This window comes from Enhydra lutris, unplaced genomic scaffold, assembly GCF_002288905.1.
Source record: "Enhydra lutris kenyoni isolate GAN:26980312 unplaced genomic scaffold, ASM228890v2 scaffoldscaffold86, whole genome shotgun sequence".
NCBI classification, from domain to species: domain Eukaryota; kingdom Metazoa; phylum Chordata; class Mammalia; order Carnivora; family Mustelidae; genus Enhydra; species Enhydra lutris.
The window spans coordinates 1,772,058-1,791,900 of record NW_019154170.1 but is presented as its reverse complement, the minus strand read 5'-3'; the positions used below and the strand labels follow the sequence as shown (position 1 = coordinate 1,791,900).

Here is a 19,843-nt window from a genome sequence, read left to right as displayed (position 1 = left end):
AGGGGCTTTCAGCTACACATCAGAACCAGCTGGAGGCTGCCCCAGGAGGAAGGAAATGGATGGGGTACATTTCTGAGCAGAGAAAGAGCCCCCAGATAAACTCACCAGGAAAACCAGCTTTGAGTTCTTGTGGCTTTATTGAAGGACTGGGGTCTCTTCCAGGTCCCTGATTCTTAACCTTCAAAACACTTTTTAAGCTCAGCCACTCTGGGCCGGCTCCAAGCCTGGGGTTCCTGCCAGTTGGCAGGTGCAGCAGGGGATCTGAGGGCCCCTGGCCCCTCTGGGAGCTGGAGGTGAGCGTGCTCTGCCTGTGGGACCTCAGAGGGCTGGGATCTGGGGTTCTCTGGGGAACCAGGATCTGAGGAAGAATCAAGGGGTTGGGATGTCCAGGTAATATCCAAGTTGGGCTTTGTGGGGACCAGAAGTTGGGGACTTTCCAGAGGGCTGGAATGGGTGGATGCTGTGGAGAGCTGGGCGCAGGGGCTCTCCTGGGCCCTGGGATCTTTGGCTGCCTTGGGGGAAGGAGAGAGATGTAGGATTAGAAGATGGGGCTCAGGGTCTCCTTGGCTGCTTGGATCCGCGGAAGCCGATGAGGACTGGGACGAAAAGATGATTTCTTGGCTGGCCTCCAAGTGTGGCTGGGAAATAGGGTCCTTTGAGGAGGTCATGGCGTCCAAAGGCTGGAGGGTTTGCAGAGATGGCAGGTCAGCAGGTAGGGACAGGGGCTGAGGCTCTGGTGGTTTTTCCTCATCTGGTCGCCATCTTGATGTTCCTGGGATGTCAGGCTGGATAGGGGTGGGGAGATGGGCAAGTTGCTGGCCTTCAGAAGCTGGAGGGGCTGGGAAGAAAGATGGACTAGAGGGGGAGGACTGGGGGGCTCTCACCAAGCTGAAGCAGCTGTCTGGGTCCCTTCTGTGGCAGCAGTCCAAGCTCTGGCTGGGCCGCAGGCCCCCCGTCCTGCTGGCTCCCATGCTTAGACTGTCCAGAATCTCACTCAGCAAATCCAGCTCTTCTCCAGACCCCAGGAAACTGCTGTCCAGAGCTTCCTCTGCCCATGGGTCCTGGGCATCCTCAAGGCTCAGAGAAGGTGCCCTGGGTAAGGATGGGAGCCTCGGATGTCTGCCCAAGACCCCAGTCCTGACTGGGCTCCTCTGGAACTTCTTGAGTTTAGGCACCATCCTCCCCATGGGTCCTAGCCTCCCACTTCCAACTTTGCCCCCTCCCCACTCCCAGCCTTTGAGTCTTACCCTTCCTCCAGGGACTCAGAAGGGCTCTCCAGGCCCCTTCTTCTGCTAGGGCGCAGGGGCCGGTTCTGCAAAGGACAGATTTGGAGGGCGGGGCCTCAGGAACTACAGAATCAGGTTTCTGGAGGAGGGTGAGTGTTAAGTGGGTTCCGGATATTGGGGTAGGTGAGTGATAAGTCTGGGTGGAGGCAGAATGGGAGGAGGACTAGGTGGTAATTCCAGGTGTGAGCCTTTGCGGTGAGGGGTGGGGTGGGGGGACACAGGTACCTTTCCAAAGTGCTGGGTGATAGGCAGGCGCTGCTGCAGGCGATCTGATCGGCTGGTGAGGGACAGGGCTCTCAGGGAACCCCCCCTTTGCAGGCCAGAGTCCCCATCCTAGGAAGAGGGTGGGTGAGCCAGGAGCCCCTTCTTCCACTGCCCCAGCCATTGGCTACTGGCCTTACCTTGTACATCAGAAGGCTCTGCACACCCTTCAAGCTGCTCTTGGCCTGCGGAGGAGCCAAAAGAGAATTAACCTCCTTGGTGATTTGACCCCGAGCATTTTGACAACTCGGCTCTCCATCCCATAGGACAACTGCCTTGCCCTCTGTTCACATTTGTGCCTCACAGACAGTCACAATTCTCCATGCACCACCTAAGAAGTCAACCCAAGTGTTCCCAGGGGACATAACCACTGAATGAAATGGGGAGTGGCAAAAATGGAACATTGTAATAATGTACCAGCATTCAAAAACCAGGCAAGTGAATAAAACCTAAGGGACAATTTGGAGCTGCAGACATTGGCCACAGGACACTTCGGGGCTTGGAAGACAAGGAAACCGAAGGGCAGAGGCTGGGACTGTAGCGTCGGTGGACAGAAGATGTTCACCAATGAAGCTGGGTTGTCAATTTCAAATAGGGAAGAAACGATCCTGACAAAAGTAGGCAAATGGAGAATAAAAGCAGGAAAACTTGTTAATGGCTTAACTGCTGGTTTGGTTCTGATCAAAATGTTTGCACTTTAAATCGGGGTGGGGGGTAAAATGTCCTGCTCCCATGAGGGGTTGACATGTGCCTTGTCCCCTTGTCTTTGTCATCCCGGTAAGTGGCCTGTCTACTGTAGCCTCACCGAGCGGTACATGTTTCTGACAGCTGGTTGGGTCTTGGCCTTGACAGAATGCAGGAGGGCACCACCACCTTTCTGGGGAGAGAGAACAGCAAGGGAGAGAGACTCAGTACCCTGGGGTTACCCATGACTCCACCTCCCCACCCCGGCTGTGTGATGCTGGACAAGGCCCTCTCCCTAGGCGAGTCTCAATATCTTCACTTCTGTCTGTAAATGAGCATAATGATGACCCTCCCTGGGGACTGTTATGGAGCTAAGTCAGCCCTAAATAAACGCTAAACACGTGTTCGGTGTTAGCTACCTTTAGGTTGTCTGCCCAGAGCTGGTAGGAGCGAACAGCGCCTGCAATGAGGAGACGTGGTCATGGCTGGTACGCAGAGGTTGGGGTGCTGGTGGGGCGGGGGCTACGGGCTAGGCACAGGGCTCACCTGAGGAGCCCCCGCTGCAGGTGATCTCCTGCTCAAAGAGATCTGAGAAGCCCTCTCCCGTGTTCAGCTTCTCCAGTCGGCCTTCAATGAACTGGGGGAGGAGGAAGGGTCAGAAAGGGCTGCCACCAACGCATCCGAATTCGGAGACTCAGGATTCTACCCACGCAGAAGTCACCCCTGGCCCCTCCAGGGATCCACCCCCTAGGACTCAGGAGTCTGGAGCCTCCTCAGGATGCCAGAAGCCCAACCCTCTCCCCGCTGCTCCTGTCTGAATCCGTCAGGGACCAGACCCCGCCCCTCATAGGGACCCGGAAGTCGGACTCTGACACTCCTGACCGGCCCCCCTCCTTTCGGTGATCCTGGAAGAAGTCGACCTCATCTTCAGGGACCCGAGAACCTATCCCAACACAGATGGACCCTAGAGTCCAGTCCACCTCCGAAGAACCCAGGAATCCGGCTCCACTTCTCCCCTATGTCCCTGCAACCCCGGAGTCCCCGCCCGGCTCCTCCCCAGCAAGGGGAGCGCGCACTCGCGACCCGCCCCTTTCAGTGTCCCGCACGTACAGTACAATCCCGGAGTCCCACTCCAGCCCCGGATGCTATATCCTTAGGGACCCAGGGATTTAATCCCACCTCAATCTCCCCAGGAACCTGGGAGTAGATCTTATCCCCAGGAGTCAGGGGCTACCAACTTCAGGGAAACGGTAGTTGCGTCATGCCTCCCCGACCCGGGGACCCTGAAGGGTGGGACTCCGCCGGACCGCCTCTAGTCTCCCCTGTAGTACTCAGGCGTCCGTCCCTCTAGCTCCAGCTCGCCCCCCAGGGACCCAGGATTTTCCGCTCTCGCCCCGCCCCCCGGCGCCGCCCTCAGGGTTCTGGCGCACCTGTTTGAACAGCTGCAGGTGCACAGCCCGTCGATGGAAGGCCTGCAGGGGCGCCCCGGGCTTCTGGGCCAAGAAGGCTTCTTCGCTGAAGGTCACAGGCTGGCCCTAGAAGAAATACCCGCGACCTAAACTTCCGTGGCTCTCCTGGACCCCAGCTGTCTCCCTTATTCTACCGTGTGTCTATGCAGCAAACTTAAAATGGGACCAGAATGGTATCTATCTCATCAGACGGTTGTGAGCATTAAATGAGATATAGTGACAGTAAAACCTAGCATTTGTCGAGTGCTCACGATGTGCTAGGCACTATCCAAATATTTTGCGCATGCCCATTCACTGACTCCCATGACCCTTTTGTGCGGGTACTTGTGGGATTCCATTTGACGGATGAACAAACAGAGGCACAGAGTTAGCACTCCATAAAGGCTAGGTATTATTATTGTTGTTGTTCCTTCAAGGACCCAACAGGCCTCTCCCTTAGCCTCTCCACTGCTCACCGGGCTGCAGATGAGCGCGTCGCGGTAGCCCCCGAAGAGCAGAGCCTGCGCTTTGAGGAAAAGACGGGAAACCCCTTCCCCGGGTGCCAGCGCAACCTTCCTTAGCCGCAGCCTCAGCAGGGACACCTGCGGGACATTGGGAGGCTGTGAGCGGGCGGGTGTGAGGCCTCGGCCTCCGCGACGAGGCAGGAGCATAGAAGGGGCTGACACTGACCACGTCTGGGGGCAAAGCTTGCACGTCGTCGAAGGGCGTCTCCAAGGTATTGGAGTCCACGTTCATGACCACGACCTCCTCCAGAGCTTTCTCCCGCACTCTCTGCGTTGGGGAGTGGGGGTGGGGACGGCCGCTCAGAGCCAGAGGATCTCTGGCCCGGGCGGTTCTTGGGAATGCAGGAGGAGGGGAATCCGGTCCACCGCTGCGGTCCGGGTCCGCCCCCACTCACCTCGGCGAGACTGGAGTGCACTCCGATGAGGTAGGGCATGGGCGCACTGCAGAGAACCGAGGGGACAGGTCATGCGAGCGCCGTCCCACAGTCTCCGGGACCCCTGGGCTCTTCCCCAAGTCCCGCCGCTCCCAGTCTCCGCCCCTCACCAGCAGTAGTCTAGCAGGTGCGGCGGCAGCGTGGGGATCAGCACGTGCTCCCAGTGCATGGGGTACAGGAGGGCGCAGGACGCGTGGACGCACGATGTCAGCTGTGGATACATAGGGGTGCCGTGGAGTCAAGGACTGGACATACCTCCTCCCCAAGCTTCAGGGAGGGCGCAGGACGCGTGGACGCACGATGTCAGCTGTGGATACATAGGGGGCCGTGGAGTCAAGGACTGGACATATCCCTCTCCCCAAGCTTCAGGGACCCTCTTTGGGATGGTGGCTCTCCTGGCTCCATTTCCCACGTCCCCAGGCTTCTGTCCCTATCTCCCCCTCCTCGCCCCTTCCCCACGAACTACTGGGTAAGAGGTGGAAATTCAAATCCCTTTAGGAATCCTGTGAAGCCCAAGAATTCGGCAAATTGCAGTGTTTGGAGCTGGTGGGGCCACTACTCAGCAGGTCCCAGTCGTTCCCTTTAGGGGGCGGAGCTAATATGCAACCCTCCGGATCTCTCCCCTCAGTGGTAGAACAGCCCAGTAACTCCACCCCTAAGAGGCGGAGCTAGAGTTAGTTCAGCTTCCCTCGGTCCCTAGGGATGGAGCTCGCGTTTGTCCTGCATTCGCGACCTCCGTCCTCCTCTTAGGGACGAAACTACAATTTAGCGCTCCCTGGGTGCATTCCCCCCGGAGGGGCGGAGCCAGCCTTGTTTCGGCCCCTAGTGGGTGGGTCTGGACTAAGCTCTCCCAAAGAGGGGGCACTACAGCGCAGCCCACTCTGATTCCCCCCAGAAGGGCGGAGTCAGGATCCAGAACAACCCTGATTTTCAAACGGGCAGAGCCAGGACTTTGCCTCGACTCTCACGCTGTGGAATTAGAGCCAGGAATCTGCCCCACCGTCCCGCCCCCAGGGACCAAGCCAGGCCTGGGCCCCACCCGCGGCCCGGCTGGCCCCGCCTCACGGTGCTCAGCTTGCTGGCGATGAGTAGGACCCTTCTCTCCGCCAGGAGCGCGGCGAACAGCCCCACGATGTTCTCGTCGGTCACCGCCACCACCAGCTCCGTTAGGTTCCTCTGAGGATCGGAGAGAAGCGCTGGGCGCATGGGACCGCGGGATCCGACCGCCCCATCTGGGTGGGTTTCGGGACTCCCCGCCCCCCGGACTCCCCGCCCCCAGGACCGAACTCACGTTCTCAGGAATGGATGGCAGGCGGCCGGAGTCGGGGGCTACGAAGCAGGAAAGCTGGTGGGGGGCGATGGGCGGGGGCACTGATCAGTCAGGGGTCGGCCTCACCTGGGTGCCCAACCTAACCGGGTCCCCAGTTCTGCTCACCGGCCCGCTGTTCCCGGGGGCAGGGGGCGGGATGCTTTGCGCACTGGAGACAGTCACTCCGCGGCCCTGGGAGAGAGGTTGTGGCTATGTGGTCCTCAGGGCTGGGGTGCAGCTTCCCCATCCACCCAAGGGGGTCCCCCAGAGGCTGGGGCTACTCACCAGCTCGACTGACGCCTGAATCCCAGGCAGGGGCTGCTGCAGGAGGTTTAGGAGAAGTTCTTCAACCTCAGAGACCTGGGTGGGAGCGGGGTGTCTGAGCCAGGACGTGGGTTGGGGATTCTGAGGACCTTGACTGGGGCTGAGTGGTCTGGGAGGAGCCGAGGGTCTTAGGTCAGGCCTGGAGGTTCTGAGCCTGGCTGGGGGCTTGGGAGGGGAGGGCTGGGACTCGCACAGGATTAAGAAGGGGGTGCTGGTCTCACTTGGTCCTGGGCCAGGAGATCGCCCACTGTGTTCAGCAGCTTGTAGAACACCTCAAACCAAGGCAGGTGACTATAGGGAGAAAACAGGTTCTATGAACTACCCCTAGGCCAGGGCCCTTCCCACCCCCACCCCAGAGCCCATACCCCACACCTGAGGATGCAGAGGCAACTGTGGGCACCAGCCCGTAGGTGGCAGAAACCGTATCGGCGGGTGCCACTCAGGTCGGTGAGGGCGAAGGTGAAATGCTGCACAGCTGCACTCGGGGGTTCCCTGCAGGTGGGAAGGGCTCTCAGAGACCTGAGGGTCCCAGCTCCCTGATCTGTCCCCCTCACCCAGCCAGTACTGTGTCCACCAGTCTGAGTTCCTGGGTCCCTGAGTGTCCACTTCTATCCGTACCTTTCCACATCAAAAGGGAAGCAGAATTTAGGCACCATCTGCATAGCCTCCTGGGGGTGGAGAGAAGCACATGCCGCTTGACAGCCCACCCCTGGCCAAGACAGTCTTCTGCCTTGGGTAGACTGGCCCGGGTCCAAGGGGAGGAAAGAGCCAGCCTGCATACCTGGTCCCTGAAGTCTGGGGGGAACTGCCGCAGGATGGGGGGATCTGTGGGAGAGCAGGCTTCTAAGTGCAGGGCCCCAGGCCCATCCTCCAGGTCCCCACTCCCACCTGAGGCCCCTAACTCACCCTCCTGCAGGGAGGCAGGACAGGCTGCTTCAAAGAACCAATCGAACACGGCAGGTGGATCCCCTCTGTGGGACAGGACACGTGGGACATCGGCTCAGTGAGTCCAGGGGCTTGCTTCTGCTTGTGCAGTCATGCAATATGTGTGTCTGCAACACCACATGTGTGTGCGTGTGACAGGTGTAACTGTGTGTGTGTGCCCTCTGTGATTTGTGGCGGTGTGTACAGGTCATGTGCTGCTGTGTGAACAGTATTGTTGATTGTGTGTGCATGACTGAGAAGTGTGGAGCAGAATGAGAGTGTGACTCTGTGTGTGTGTGTGTGTGTGTGTGTGTGTGTGTGTGTGTGTTTCTATCCTGTGTCTGCCTGGTTGTCCAGTAGGTGTCAGGTGGGAGTGCAAGTGTGTGTGATCTAGCCCGTGCAAGTACAAATAACATGCACAGTTTCTTGCGCGGCTGTGAGTGTGGCCGAGTCAGTATGTGTGTGCCTGCCCGGGATCGTTTCGAGAGCAAGAGCGCCTGCCCGTGTTTCTCGGAGTGGGAAACTTCATGGTGCCCCAGGGGCTGACCCCAGACTTCTCATCAGAGCAAGGAGGGCCACAAGCCCTGGGCTGTGAGCCGTGCCCTCTCTGCCATGCTCCCTTGCCCCCCCCCACTCTGCCCACCCCACAGAGGATGCTGGGACTTGGGCTCTGGGGGAGAGACAGAGAGACCTGAAGAGAGAGAGTGGACGGATGGGTCTCGCTGCAGACACACACAGCCTCTGACACCCCGCCATGGGCACCCCGAGCTCTTCACCCTCCTGCCATGCGATCCCACACAAGCACCTGGGCACAAGGCCCCACACCATCTTCTCTCACCTCTTGGTCCCCTGCCGGCCCCCTGAAGCCATGTTCCCCATCTCTCTGATACACCAAGAGGTGCCTGCTCAGAGTTACAGACATGACTAAATCGCCGGAAGGCGAAAGAGAGAGAGAGAGGGAGGAAAGAGGGGCTGAGAGTGGCCTGAGAGTGCCTGAGAGTCAAGTTCACACTGCAGGCCGCTGAGAGACCTGCCCTAGTCCCAGCCACCTGCTGCTGTGGCTCTCAGCCCCTCCCCGGCCTTCCCCAGTTCGGCTCCTCTTGGCCCCAGCCCAGGCCTGCTCTGGGAGTCGTGGTCCAGAGAGTGGGGAAGGGCGCAGCTCTTACTCTGCTTTGGATCCCATGGTCCCTGCAGGGCCACCTCCGGCAGCGGGGCCCTTGCCCCAGGGGTCCTGGGGGCCTGTGCTTGCGCAGGGCTGGGCCCTGAGCCCGCTCAACTTCCTGTGTGGCTGGGAGAGGAAGTTTGACGGGGTGACGTCCTGGAGGGAGGCCCCCGCCCCCACCCACTGTGAGAGACCCAGGCATCCTGCCTCCTAGCCTTCTGAGGGTAGGGTGAGCATGGGTGGCAGGCTCAGAGGCTAGACCCCCAGCACCGCTCTGCCAGGCCAAAGCACCTCTAGTCCGTGACATCACACCCAAGCCTTCCTCTCTCTGGGGCAGCCAAAGAGTCACAATTTGCCTGAAATGCTTCCTCTTTTTCCTCAACTCTTCCTTCCTTTGGCCCATCAGCACCGGCCATTCCCTGTAGGACCACCAGAGGGAGCCAGGCTGGAGAGTGGACAGAGGGGAGCCAGGGAGGTGAACGTCCCACAGACAGAGTGTCCTCACGGACACACAAATCCAGGAGTGCAGAGGGACAGCACACATCCAGAGAAGTCCTTGCCCAGCCATGTGACAGATGCAGAGGTGACACACAGGTGCAGCCAGCAGCTGGTTCCAGACAAAGACTACAGACCACAGCTGTGGGTACAGACAGGACCATGGAAATACAGATCTGGACAAGAGACAGAAGTGCATAGAGTGCAGATACAGAGAGAACAGTAACAGAGGGACAGACATGATCAGGACCCCGCCCCGAGCCAGAGTCATAGCCAGACATAGTCATGCACACGGAGAGAGACCCATCCAGACACCCCCAAGCAGAGTTGCAGACCCGGAAAAAGACAGAATGCAAGTGGACAGACGGCCACCTTGTCCTTGGGAAGCACAAGGACATACTTGCAGGCACAAAGGCAGAACACAATACAGGTACCCATGTTCACGCACATACACAGAAAACCCCAGAGGCAGACCGAGGGAGTCCAAATTCAACAGACCCTGTGAGAATCCTTGGCCTCCTGAAAGGTACTGAGAAGGTCTGTATGGATATAGGTGTGCACAGGTGAGAATTCACATGCCTGGCATGTCCTGGGGGAGTCTGGAGGTGGGCGTCTGTGTGGCTGTGGGGTCTGTGTCTCCTCCATCAGACTGTGTAAAGATGCAGGTGATTCTGTGCATGTCTTTTGTGACTGTGTTTACACCTCTGATGTGTGAACTCAGAGTGGGATTCTCTGGGCAGCTCAGAGTTGTATCTGGAATGTAAATGGGTATGGTGCCTGTCTCACAGATCCTGTGATGTCTCAGTGAGAGAATTCATGTAAAATGTTTACTATGAGGCCTGAATCAAGCTTTTTTTTTTTTTTTAAGATTATTTATTTATTTATTTGACAGGCAGAGATCAGAAGTAGGGGGAGAGGCAGGCAGAGAGCAGGAAGCAGTCTCCCTGCTGAGCAGAGAGCCCGATGTGGGGCTCGATCCCAGGACCCTGGGATCATGACCCGAGCCGAAGGCAGAGGCTTTAACCCACTGAGCCAGCCAGGCGCCCCCTGAATCAAGCTTTTGATATGCTCTGTCTGTTATTGTGGGAGGAAGGTCAGCTGAATGTTTAAGAAAGTGACCTTGGAGTCTCAGAGACCTGAGTTCAAGGGCCTGACTCCATTCTTTAATGTCTCCCTCCTTTAATGACCTTAGGCAAGTCATTTGACTTCTCTGTATTAATTAACTATTGCTGTGTAACAAATCACCCTAGAGTCAGTGGCATAAGAGAACATATATTTGTCATCTGATGGTTTCTGTGAGGGCCAGAACTCAGGGCACAGCTTATCAGAATCTTCTACTGCGGGGTCTCTTAGCTGTAGTAAGGAGCCTAAAGGGCTGTGGTCTCATCCGTAGGACCAGCTGGGGAAGGGACTGCTTTGAAGCTCGCTATTTAGTTGTTGGCAGGACTGGGTTCATTGTGGATTGTTGGACCGAGCATCTCAGGCCCTCACTGCCTGCTGGCTAGAGGATACCCTTGGTTCTTTGCCATGTGGACCTTCCCAACATGCTGCTTTCTTCACTACTGCAAGCAAGCTGAGAAGGCCACAGAGCTCATCAAGATGGAAGTCCCAGTCTTTTGTAACCTGATCTTGGAAGTGGTGTCACAATACCTCTGATGTACCCTGTTGGTCAGAAGCCATCACCAGATCCAGCCCCACACTCAATGGGAGGGGATCACCCAAGGGCGTGAGTAGGGGAGATGGGCCTCCTGGGGCATTAGTCTGAGAAGCTGCCTTCTGTACTCTCTCCTTCATTCTTCTCTCTGTAGAAGGAGGAAATTGGGACATCTACAGTGCGCTCGCTCATTCATGCAACAAAGAATTACTGAGGGCCTGTGTTACATCAGGCTGTTCTAGGCACGTGGTGACCAAGGTAGACAAGGTTCCTATTGTTGTGGAGCTTACATACCCGTGGAGAGGCAAGAGGACAGACAAAAGAAACAGGTGTGTAAATAGACAAGATAATTTGTGAGTTAGCAATAGGTGCCATCAGTGAAATGGAACAAGATAGCGGATGGAGAGGGGCTGGGTGCTAATTTCTGTTTGCCAAGGGCAGGCTGCTCCGAGGAGGTGACATTTGAATGGAAAGCTGTAGACCAGAAGTGGCCAGTCGTGAGCACCTCTGGTAGCAGAATGGCATGCACAAAGGCCCTGAGGTTGAATCAAGCTTGATTGGATTGAGCACAAAAAGGTCACTGCAGTTTCAGCTTAATGAGTGTGGGGGAGGGTGATAGGGATGGAGTCAGCAGCGGGTAGAGACCAAGGTGAGAATTTGGGTTTCAGCCTGAGTGTGAGGAGAGTGGTGGGAAGGTTTGAGCTGGGGAGGGACAGTCTCTTATTTGCATATAAAGGCTCCTCTCTGGCTGCTTTGGAAGGAGGACTCACTTCAGGGTGACTGGGGTGGCAGAAGGGTGTCCAGGAAAGCGATTGCAGGGAGGTTTCTGAATGTGGAAAATGGTGGCTTACACCAGGGTATAGACAAGTGGGGAGAAGGGGTCAAATTTGCCATACATTTTGGAGACGCAGACAGTGAGCCTCAGCAAAAGATAGGAAGTGTGTGCAGGGCATAGGAAACGAGGAATCAAGGCTGACTGCTAGCTTTGGGGTTTGAGCAACGGGATGGTGCCATTCATTGGAGAAGGGGATGTTTTGGGAATAGAAGAGGGAGTTCTTTTGGGGCCACGTTAGGTTTTAGATGACAGAGAGAGCCAAGTTCACTGCCTCATCCATTGTCTTTCTGCTCCACCACCCCTCACTGTGCTGAGCCTGCTGAGCTGTGGGTTGGTGGGGGTGGGGTATCCAGGCTGTTGTCTCTACACTTCCTCCTAGCTGCGGTGGGATCCAGTCAGCGGGCTGGAAGGCCAGTCTGGGTGTGGTGGGCGAGCATAGAGTGTGGTGGAAAGAGCTGACTGGTTCTCAGCATCTCTCCTCCTTTCTTCTCTTCCTCCTGGTTTGCGTGCCTTTGGTATTGCAGAAGTGAGAAAATTAAAAACAAAACAAAACAAAATGCTTCCTAGACTTCTTCCCAGCTCCAGTTCTGGTTGCAGATGAATTTCTACCAAGGAAAAATGCTCATAAAATTTGGAAGGCAGAGAGGCAGAACTCTGTGTGTGTGTGCGTGCCTATTTCCAGCTTTGCGGGTGTTGGGAGATGTGCTTGGATTCGGTAATTCTGGGGGCAGCCTCTCAAGTCTCTACCTTTCTCACTGAGTAGAGGAAGCAGCTCCCTGATGGCCGAGCTCTGTGATGTTCCACATGATTCCAGGGCTACTAAAAAATGTGCTCTTATGAGCAGCACCAACCCCATCAGCTGGGAGCTTGTTAAAAATGCAAAGTCTGGGGGTGCCTGGATGGTTCAGTCAGTGGAGCGCGCAAGTCTTGATCTCGGGATGTGGGTGTGAGCCCTGCGTTGGGTAAGGGAGATTACATAAAAATAATATCTTAAAAAAAAATATGCAGTCTTGGGCCCTACTCCCCCAATCTACTACACCAGGAACTCTATGTAGAACCCAGGAAGCCATGCTCTAGCCAAGTTTTCCTGTTGATTTTAATTTTTTACATTTTCTTTTTAAAAATGTAAGCTCTACACCCACCTTGGGGCTTGAGCTGATGACCCCGAGACCACGAGTGTGTTCTACCCGCTGAGACAGCCAGGCACCCCTTCTTGGTGATTCTTTTGCACATCAAAGTTTAAGAAATACTGGCTTACAACTCACTTTCAGTCCCTCCAACAATGTTACAAGCCCCTAAATCCTTGCATTAAATCCCTTTCTGCTCCAAATGCCTACCACAGTCCTTGCACTGAGCTCTGGCTGATAAAGGGGAATCAGAGTTCGAGGCTTCACCGGGTCAGCGCCTGGACTCTGGCTCACCGCTTCACAGCTGTGGGCTTCATGCAAGAGACTCCTTCCGGCAAACTGCAATTTCCAAAGATGGTCACAGCCACGTCTCCCATCCCATATGCCCTTCTGGAATCTTGCCTCCAGTCTACATCCCAACCTCTCGAACCTGCGTAGGCCTTCCTGAGCCTGTTGGTTAGGAGTCTGGAGGACACTCTCTGACTTCTGAAGGTAGTCAGGCAAATGCAGTGTATTCTGCCTTGCTCTCTTGCGATGGTTGCTGGGGGCGGGGTGCGGGGACCAGTCACCATGCTGTGAGGATCCCCCAGCAGACTACAGAGGGAAAGTGATGCCCTCCTCCCACCCCTTCTGAACAAATCTAGGCTCAGAGAAGGCAAGTGGCTTGCCCTACTCAGTTACCCCACTCTCCGGGGATGGGACGCTGAAACCTCTATCCCGCTCCCCAGCACCCCCAGAGCAGATGCCCCGTCCCCACCCCCTTCCATCCCGTCCCCACCCCCTTCCATCCCAAAAGGCTCACTTGCCAGATGGCGCAGGATGACGAAAAATGCACAGGACAGAAACAGGGCAGGACACCGTTTATTAAGCTGAGGCGAAGGGAGGCGGGAGGGTCGAGGGCACAGCGCCTTTGGCACGCACGCTCCCAGGCTGCAGCAGCGGAGCAGCGGCCGCCCTCCACCACCCCTGAGGGGGGAACCGAGGTTGGCGAGAGCTGGAGGGGAGGGGAGGGGCGCTCGGGGAGCCAGAGATCAGAGGTGAGGGGGAGCTCAGTAGGAGGGGTGGACGACAGTCAACTGGGGCTCATAGGTCTGGGGGCGCCATTGGGGTTCTTGGGGGAGGTCCAGGAGAAGGAGCGCAAGTGGGGGCGGGGAGGGAAGGCTCACGGGTCAAAGGTCAGCTAGGGCCCGAGCGGAAGCGGAAGCAAGCAGAAGCGGAAGCAGCAGCCGCGAGGTTCCAGGTTCCTGGGGGCCCTAGGCCACCTCCTCCTCGGCCTCCTCCTCGAACTCGCCCTCCTCGGCCGTGGCGTCCTGGTACTGCTGGTACTCGGACACCAGGTCGTTCATGTTGCTCTCGGCCTCGGTGAACTCCATCTCGTCCATGCCCTCGCCCGTGTACCAGTGCAGGAAGGCCTTGCGCCGGAACATGGCGGTGAACTGCTCGGAGATGCGCTTGAACAGCTCCTGGATGGCCGTGCTGTTGCCGATGAAGGTGGCGGCCATCTTGAGCCCCCGCGGCGGGATGTCGCACACGGCCGTCTTCACGTTGTTGGGGATCCACTCGACGAAGTAGCTGCTGTTCTTGCTCTGCACGCTCAGCATCTGCTCGTCCACCTCCTTCATGGACATGCGGCCGCGGAAGACGGCGGCCACGGTCAGGTAGCGGCCGTGGCGCGGGTCGCAGGCGGCCATCATGTTCTTGGCGTCGAACATCTGCTGCGTGAGCTCGGGCACCGTGAGCGCGCGGTACTGCTGGCTGCCGCGGCTGGTGAGTGGCGCGAAGCCCGGCATGAAGAAGTGCAGGCGCGGGAAGGGCACCATGTTCACGGCCAGCTTGCGCAGGTCGGCGTTTAGCTGGCCGGGGAAGCGCAGGCAGGTGGTGACGCCGCTCATGGTGGCCGACACTAGGTGGTTGAGGTCACCGTAGGTGGGCGTGGTCAGCTTCAGGGTGCGGAAGCAGATGTCGTACAGGGCCTCGTTGTCGATGCAGTAGGTCTCATCCGTGTTCTCCACCAGCTGGTGCACCGACAGTGTGGCATTGTAGGGCTCCACCACCGTGTCCGACACCTTGGGCGACGGCACCACGCTGAAGGTGTTCATGATGCGGTCCGGGAACTCCTCGCGGATCTTGCTGATGAGCAGCGTGCCCATCCCGGACCCCGTGCCGCCCCCCAGCGAGTGGGTCAGCTGGAAGCCCTGCAGGCAGTCGCAGCTCTCCGCCTCCTTCCGGACCACGTCCAGGACGGCGTCCACCAGCTCGGCGCCCTCCGTGTAGTGGCCCTTGGCCCAGTTGTTGCCGGCTCCCGACTGGCCTGCGGAGGGGAGGGGCGGAGAGGGGGCATGCCCCGCGGTTATGGGGAGAGCTCGCCCTCCTTGCCACCCCCGGCCATGCTAGCGGTTGGATAATGAGGTTGTTATTTCGTTAGTATGATTGTTAGTCCTTCTCTCTGCTTCCCTCCTTGCCTCTCTTCATCCAGCAGCCAGAGGGATTTGGGTAAAACCCGAATCGATTCATGCCCCACTTTGGCTCAGAGCCATCCCACTTCAGCTCAAAATCCAGCTCCACTTTTTAGTAAAAACCCAGGTCTTCCCCTCAGCCTGCAAGGCCCTGCAGGACGGGCCACTTCCTCACAGCCCCCCACCTCTCACCCTCCCCCCCATCACTCTGCTCCAGCCACAGGGTCCTCCTTGCTGTTCCTCCAACACACCAGGCACATTTTTTGCCCCAGGGCCTTTGCACATGCATTCCCTCTGCCTGAAATGCTCTTCCAGCAGATACCCATGTGGCTCTCTCACCTCCTTCAGGACCTTATCACCCTCAGTGAGGCTCTCCCTGATCACTCTAAACAACTGGACCCTTTCCCATTTTTTTAATCCCTCTTGCCTGCTTATTATTTCCCCCCTGCAAACACTGACAAACCTGTGCTGTCCTATTAATCATGTTTATTGTCTGTAATCTCACAGGGAAGTGTGAGCTCCAGGAGGACAAGGATTAGTATTAGAATTCGTGCTGGTATTTTCACAAAAAGGTAACATTTCTTCTCATCCCCTCTCCTCTGACTCCACACTGGTGTGACCTCATCAGCCCTACCCTGGACTGGTTCCCACCCTCATCGTCATCTCTTATTTCCAGTCTGTTCTCCTCCAAGCCGCCAGAGGGTGCCTGTGAGCACCCGAGTCAGGTTACCCCCCTCTACCCACAAACCTCCAGGGTTCCCACCCCCTCAAGAGACAGGCAAAGTCCTCCCTGCAGCCCACAGGGCTTTGAATAACCTACCCCTACCCTGTCACCTCCCTGCTCTTACCTCCTCCCTCTCTCCCCCTTGCTCACTCTGCTCTGGCCACACAGGCCTCCTTGCTGTTTCTCCAGCACACCAGGCCTGATGCCGCCCCAGGACCTTTGCACCCGCTGTTCTGCTGCCTGGGATGCCCTCCCCCCCAGGTATTCACATGGTTGACTCTTCCTTCGGGTCTCTGTGCCATGTCACTGCCTTAGAGAAAATAGGATTGCCAGGCAAGCTGGCTCCACTGCCTTCCCTACCCTCTCTCCCAGAGACCATAGAATCTCTTAGCCCCGATGGAGCCAACCGTGGTCATCCTAGAATCCCTCACACCCTTTGGCCAACATTATTTAGTCCTTCCACAGCTAGATCCTCAGGACATATTGTGCGCCATACCCACGCCATACCCACGCAGTATCATTATTGATACTGATTATATTGATCGTATCATATCATGATATTGATACATATCATTATTGATTTGATTGCTGACATCGCTTAGACCAGAGAGGGGAAGTCACTTGTCCAAGGTCACACAGCTTGTTCTGTCAATGCCTAGACTTCAGACTCTAAACCGGCTCTGAGGAAGAGAGGTTCCCTGGGGTGCTGGGGGAGAGGGTGGAGCTTGGGGTCTGAGGCCAAGTGGGTGTTATGCAGCCAGCCTGACTTAGGAGGCGCTGGGAAAGGTTTCAGAGAAAGTTGTTCACGGAGTGTGCTTGCTCCTTGAGTCTGAGTGCTGCAAATGTGTCTTGTTGTTTTCACTTCTGTTCCCTCTGTCTTGCACACCTTTCCTCCCTTCAGTGCTTCTTGGCACTGCTCCTGTTTTAGACAGCAGAAACTGATGATGATGGTGAAAACAACACTTGCTTATTTACCTTTTGCTCTCTGCTGGGCATTGTTCTAAGTGCTTTACACATATTAATGGCTTTAAGCCTGGCCATCCTGAGATCCCGATGAGTAGGTCTTTTTTATAACCCTTGTTTTAAAGATGTGGAGATGGGGCACAGAGATTAAAGAGCCCGGTGGAAGTCCCCCAGCTGACTCAATCAGTGGCTGACTTGTACTTATTTATCTTCTCTGTTGCCCATCTCCCTCCATCAGGAGGTTGGTTCCCTTAGGGTAGAGAGTTTCATCTGCTTTGTCCATCTGGGGGTACTGCTTCTGGTATGTGGTAGGTGCTCGATAAATTATTTGTGGAATGCATGAAATGGCAGAGCTGTCATTTTCACACAGGCAGTCTGGCTCAGGTCCATACTGTTAAATTCAAATGCCACCTCCTCCAGGAAGTCTTCTCTGCACCCTCCCCCATATCACATGCCTGTCCTGGACTCCCACAGTGGCCTGTGTGTCCCCTGTCACAGCCCTGACTGCCCTGCCACCTCCTCCACTGGGCTGTGGGTCCCTGTGAGTCTCCCATGCCATGTGGAGAATTTTCACCAAGCATTTGGAAGTAAAAGGAACAAGGAGGGGGCTTCTCGTGCCTAAAACTCACCAAACACAAAGTTGTCAGGCCGGAAGATCTGGCCAAATGGGCCAGAGCGGACAGAGTCCATGGTGCCAGGCTCCAGGTCCACCAGCACGGCTCTGGGAACGTAATTTCCTCCTGCAGGGAAGCAGATGGAGGGCAGCTGGGGTGCGGGAGTGCCAGGAACCAGCATCCTGTCCCCTCTCGGCCTCCCGGCCCCCACTCTGGCAGGTGCCCCTGAGCCCTACCTGTGGCCTCATTGTAGTACACGTTGATTCTCTCCAGCTGCAGATCACTGTCCCCGTGGTATGTGCCGGTGGGGTCGATGCCATGCTCGTCACTGATCACCTCCCAAAACTAGAGGGATGGTGGTTTTGGTGTTAAGGGCAGAGGGAAGGGAAACAGGAGGCCAGGCCTGTCCCTGCCTCTCTGGGTCCACGACCTTCAACGACCTCCCTAGCTGCCAACCTGTACCCCAGCAAGGTGAATGGGGGACCGGGAGGCATGGTGGGGAGGCAGGGATGAGGCAGCAAGAAGGGAGAGGTGGGGGCGGGGTGGGGCAGAGTCATCACCTCAACCTATCCTGCCGGCGTCAGCTCGCCTAGGCTGCAGCCGCGGGGAGGGGCAGTGTCTCTTTGTGCATGTGACGAGGACAGTGGGCCAGCTGTGAAGCCAGCTGTGGCCCGCGGACAGAAGGCTCGGCCCCACCCCCATCGCCCTCTTTGTTCCCGGCCTGGCTCTGCCCCCGCCCTCCTCCCCCAGCCGTCCCTGGGGTGCTGGCCTCCTGGGCACCCCATCCCGCCGAAGGGCCCAAGGTAGGGGAGCTCTGCAGAGCTCGCGGACCCGCTCCGCTACTCCCGGCGGCCTCCGACGCCCCATCCCCCGCGCACCTTGGCCCCGATCTGGTTGCCGCACTGGCCGGCCTGCAGGTGCACGATCTCCCGCATGGCGGCGGCGCTGATGGGGGACGCGGCGGCGGCGCTGATGGGGGAGCTGCGGCGGCGGGACGCTAGGCAGACGCTGCGGCGGCGGCGGCGAAGGCGAAACACGGTCCCTGCGCCCCCGGGGCGCCTCTATATGAGCGGGCGGGGCCCGCGTCACGGCGGGTCACCGGCCCGCTCCGCCCCCTGGTCCCGCCCCGGGACGGAGGTTGAGAGGGTGGAGGGATTACCCCCCTTCCCACGTCCAGCGCCTGGAGACCTCCGGGGGCACCGGCTGGGCCACTCCAGTGCCGCATGCTCCCCCACCGCGGGCCGTGGGATGAAGCCCCCCAAACTCCGCCGGACCATCTCCTCCTCCCACCCGCCGGCTCCCAGCCCGGCCTGGCCATCCGGCTCCTGCGGAGATCCGACTAAACAAGCACCCGAGACAGCCGGCCTCTCCCCTGCCCTCCTCCCACCTACCCCCAGGGCGGCCCTGCCTCAGTTTCTCATCCGTGGCCTGCCTCCCCATTCCATTTAGGTCTTATTTGCCAGAACCCTGGCGTCAACTGAGAGGACTCCTAGTGGGGCCGCGCTGGGGGCTCCGGAGTTGCGGTGTGTTTGGGGAGGGGGGCGGTCAGTCCCCAGAGGACTTGAAGCCGCATAGTAAGTAACAAGATTTTTCTTCCACGTTTGGCTGGGGATGCTTCTGGAAGGTGATGGAGGTTGTAGGGAACACTGTGCCCCCCCTCCCCCATTGGGCTTTGGGTCCGTGGCAGTTGGGGCCAGACCCAGCCTTGCCTGGGGTTGAACATCAAGGAGTAAGACTTCTAGCGGGACTATACACGGGGTGGGTGATGAGCACCCCCCCCACCCCCGCCCCTGGGGGCTGCCTTGCTCTCCCCCCCACCCCCATAGACCCCTCTCTGCTCCAGTATTGTCATTCATCACAAGGCCTTGTTAGCTGTATGACCTTGCACAGGCCATTGTCTTTGGCTGAATTTCCTTATCTGCAAGCCGGGGCAGTCAAGAGTGCCCGCCTGTAGGGCCACTGGGAGGGTCCCATAAGAGGGCCCAGTTAACAAAAAGCCGGCTCCAATTTTTCCTGGGAAGAGTAAACAATAAATTGTAGCTATTAGTGTTACAGTCATAATCAGGGGCTGGGAGAGACTTCCTGTGCTGACCCTCAAGGGAAGGCCAGACCTCTTGGGGCCACCTTCTCCTGACCTCTAACTCTGCCTTTCCCAGGAAGCCTCCTCCTCACCTCCTCCACATGCCCTGTGGTTTCCAGCTACTGTGGGGAGGGGGTGAGATCAGTCGGGTTGGCAGCGTGCCTAGGGCCTCACATTTGCCCGTGGCTTTTGGTTTTGACACCACCCCCCTTCGTTTTCAACAGGGGGTGATTCTGCCCTCCCAGGGCACACTTGGCAATGTCAAGCCTGGATGGGGCGTGTACTGGCATCTAGTGGATGAATGTCGCCAAAACATTCTACAGTGCCCAGGACTGTACAATCCCTCCGGGGCCCCAAGAATGATCTGGCACCCAATGGCAGTAGTGTTGAGTTCTGGGAAACCTTGTGTTGCCAAGTGGGAAAAAACTGAGACCCCCTAGCTCACTCTAGACCTCAGAATAGATTTCTGGTGGGTTAGACAGCTGTTACACGGTATAGACTAGGGGGACCCCCCCCCACGGGTCTGTGAGTCACTTCCT

At 57.5% G+C, this 19,843-nt stretch overlaps 2 protein-coding genes across 9 annotated transcripts; both read right to left on the bottom strand.

Moving 5' to 3' along the window:
• Positions 1–11: 11 nt before the first annotated feature.
• On the bottom strand, positions 12–8,469 carry LOC111161766 (DENN domain containing 1C). Of its 3 annotated transcripts, XM_022525699.1 has the most exons (23): positions 8,361–8,469; positions 7,177–7,241; positions 7,052–7,095; positions 6,889–6,938; positions 6,643–6,762; positions 6,492–6,561; positions 6,232–6,306; positions 6,073–6,138; positions 5,929–5,982; positions 5,703–5,813; positions 4,748–4,848; positions 4,599–4,644; positions 4,370–4,471; positions 4,156–4,281; positions 3,662–3,766; positions 2,778–2,868; positions 2,651–2,691; positions 2,353–2,424; positions 1,688–1,732; positions 1,512–1,619; positions 1,248–1,312; positions 885–1,092; positions 12–785 (listed from the first exon to the last, which is right to left on the bottom strand). In XM_022525699.1, the coding sequence occupies exons 1-23, from the start codon at positions 8,375–8,377 to the stop codon at positions 174–176; spliced, it is 2,394 nt and encodes a 797-aa protein (XP_022381407.1). In that variant the 5' UTR covers positions 8,378–8,469; the 3' UTR covers positions 12–173. The 3 variants fall into 3 exon arrangements, with proteins under 3 accessions (XP_022381407.1, XP_022381405.1, XP_022381406.1); XM_022525697.1 differs by having other exon boundaries at positions 22–1,092; XM_022525698.1 differs by having other exon boundaries at positions 27–1,092; positions 6,889–7,095; positions 7,177–7,322; positions 8,361–8,460.
• Positions 8,470–13,310: 4,841 nt separating this feature from the next.
• Positions 13,311–18,247, bottom strand: LOC111161751 (tubulin beta 4A class IVa). 6 transcript variants are annotated; one of them, XM_022525668.1, is made up of 5 exons: positions 18,103–18,236; positions 17,461–17,569; positions 17,240–17,350; positions 14,687–14,778; positions 13,311–14,080 (listed from the first exon to the last, which is right to left on the bottom strand). In XM_022525668.1, exons 1-5 carry the CDS (start codon positions 18,157–18,159, stop codon positions 13,721–13,723), a joined length of 729 nt encoding a protein of 242 aa, XP_022381376.1. In that variant the 5' UTR covers positions 18,160–18,236; the 3' UTR covers positions 13,311–13,720. The 6 variants fall into 6 exon arrangements, with proteins under 6 accessions (XP_022381376.1, XP_022381372.1, XP_022381371.1 ...); XM_022525664.1 differs by having other exon boundaries at positions 13,311–14,778; positions 18,103–18,247; XM_022525663.1 differs by having other exon boundaries at positions 13,311–14,778; positions 17,240–17,413; positions 18,103–18,235.
• Between the last annotated feature and the right edge of the window lie 1,596 nt (positions 18,248–19,843).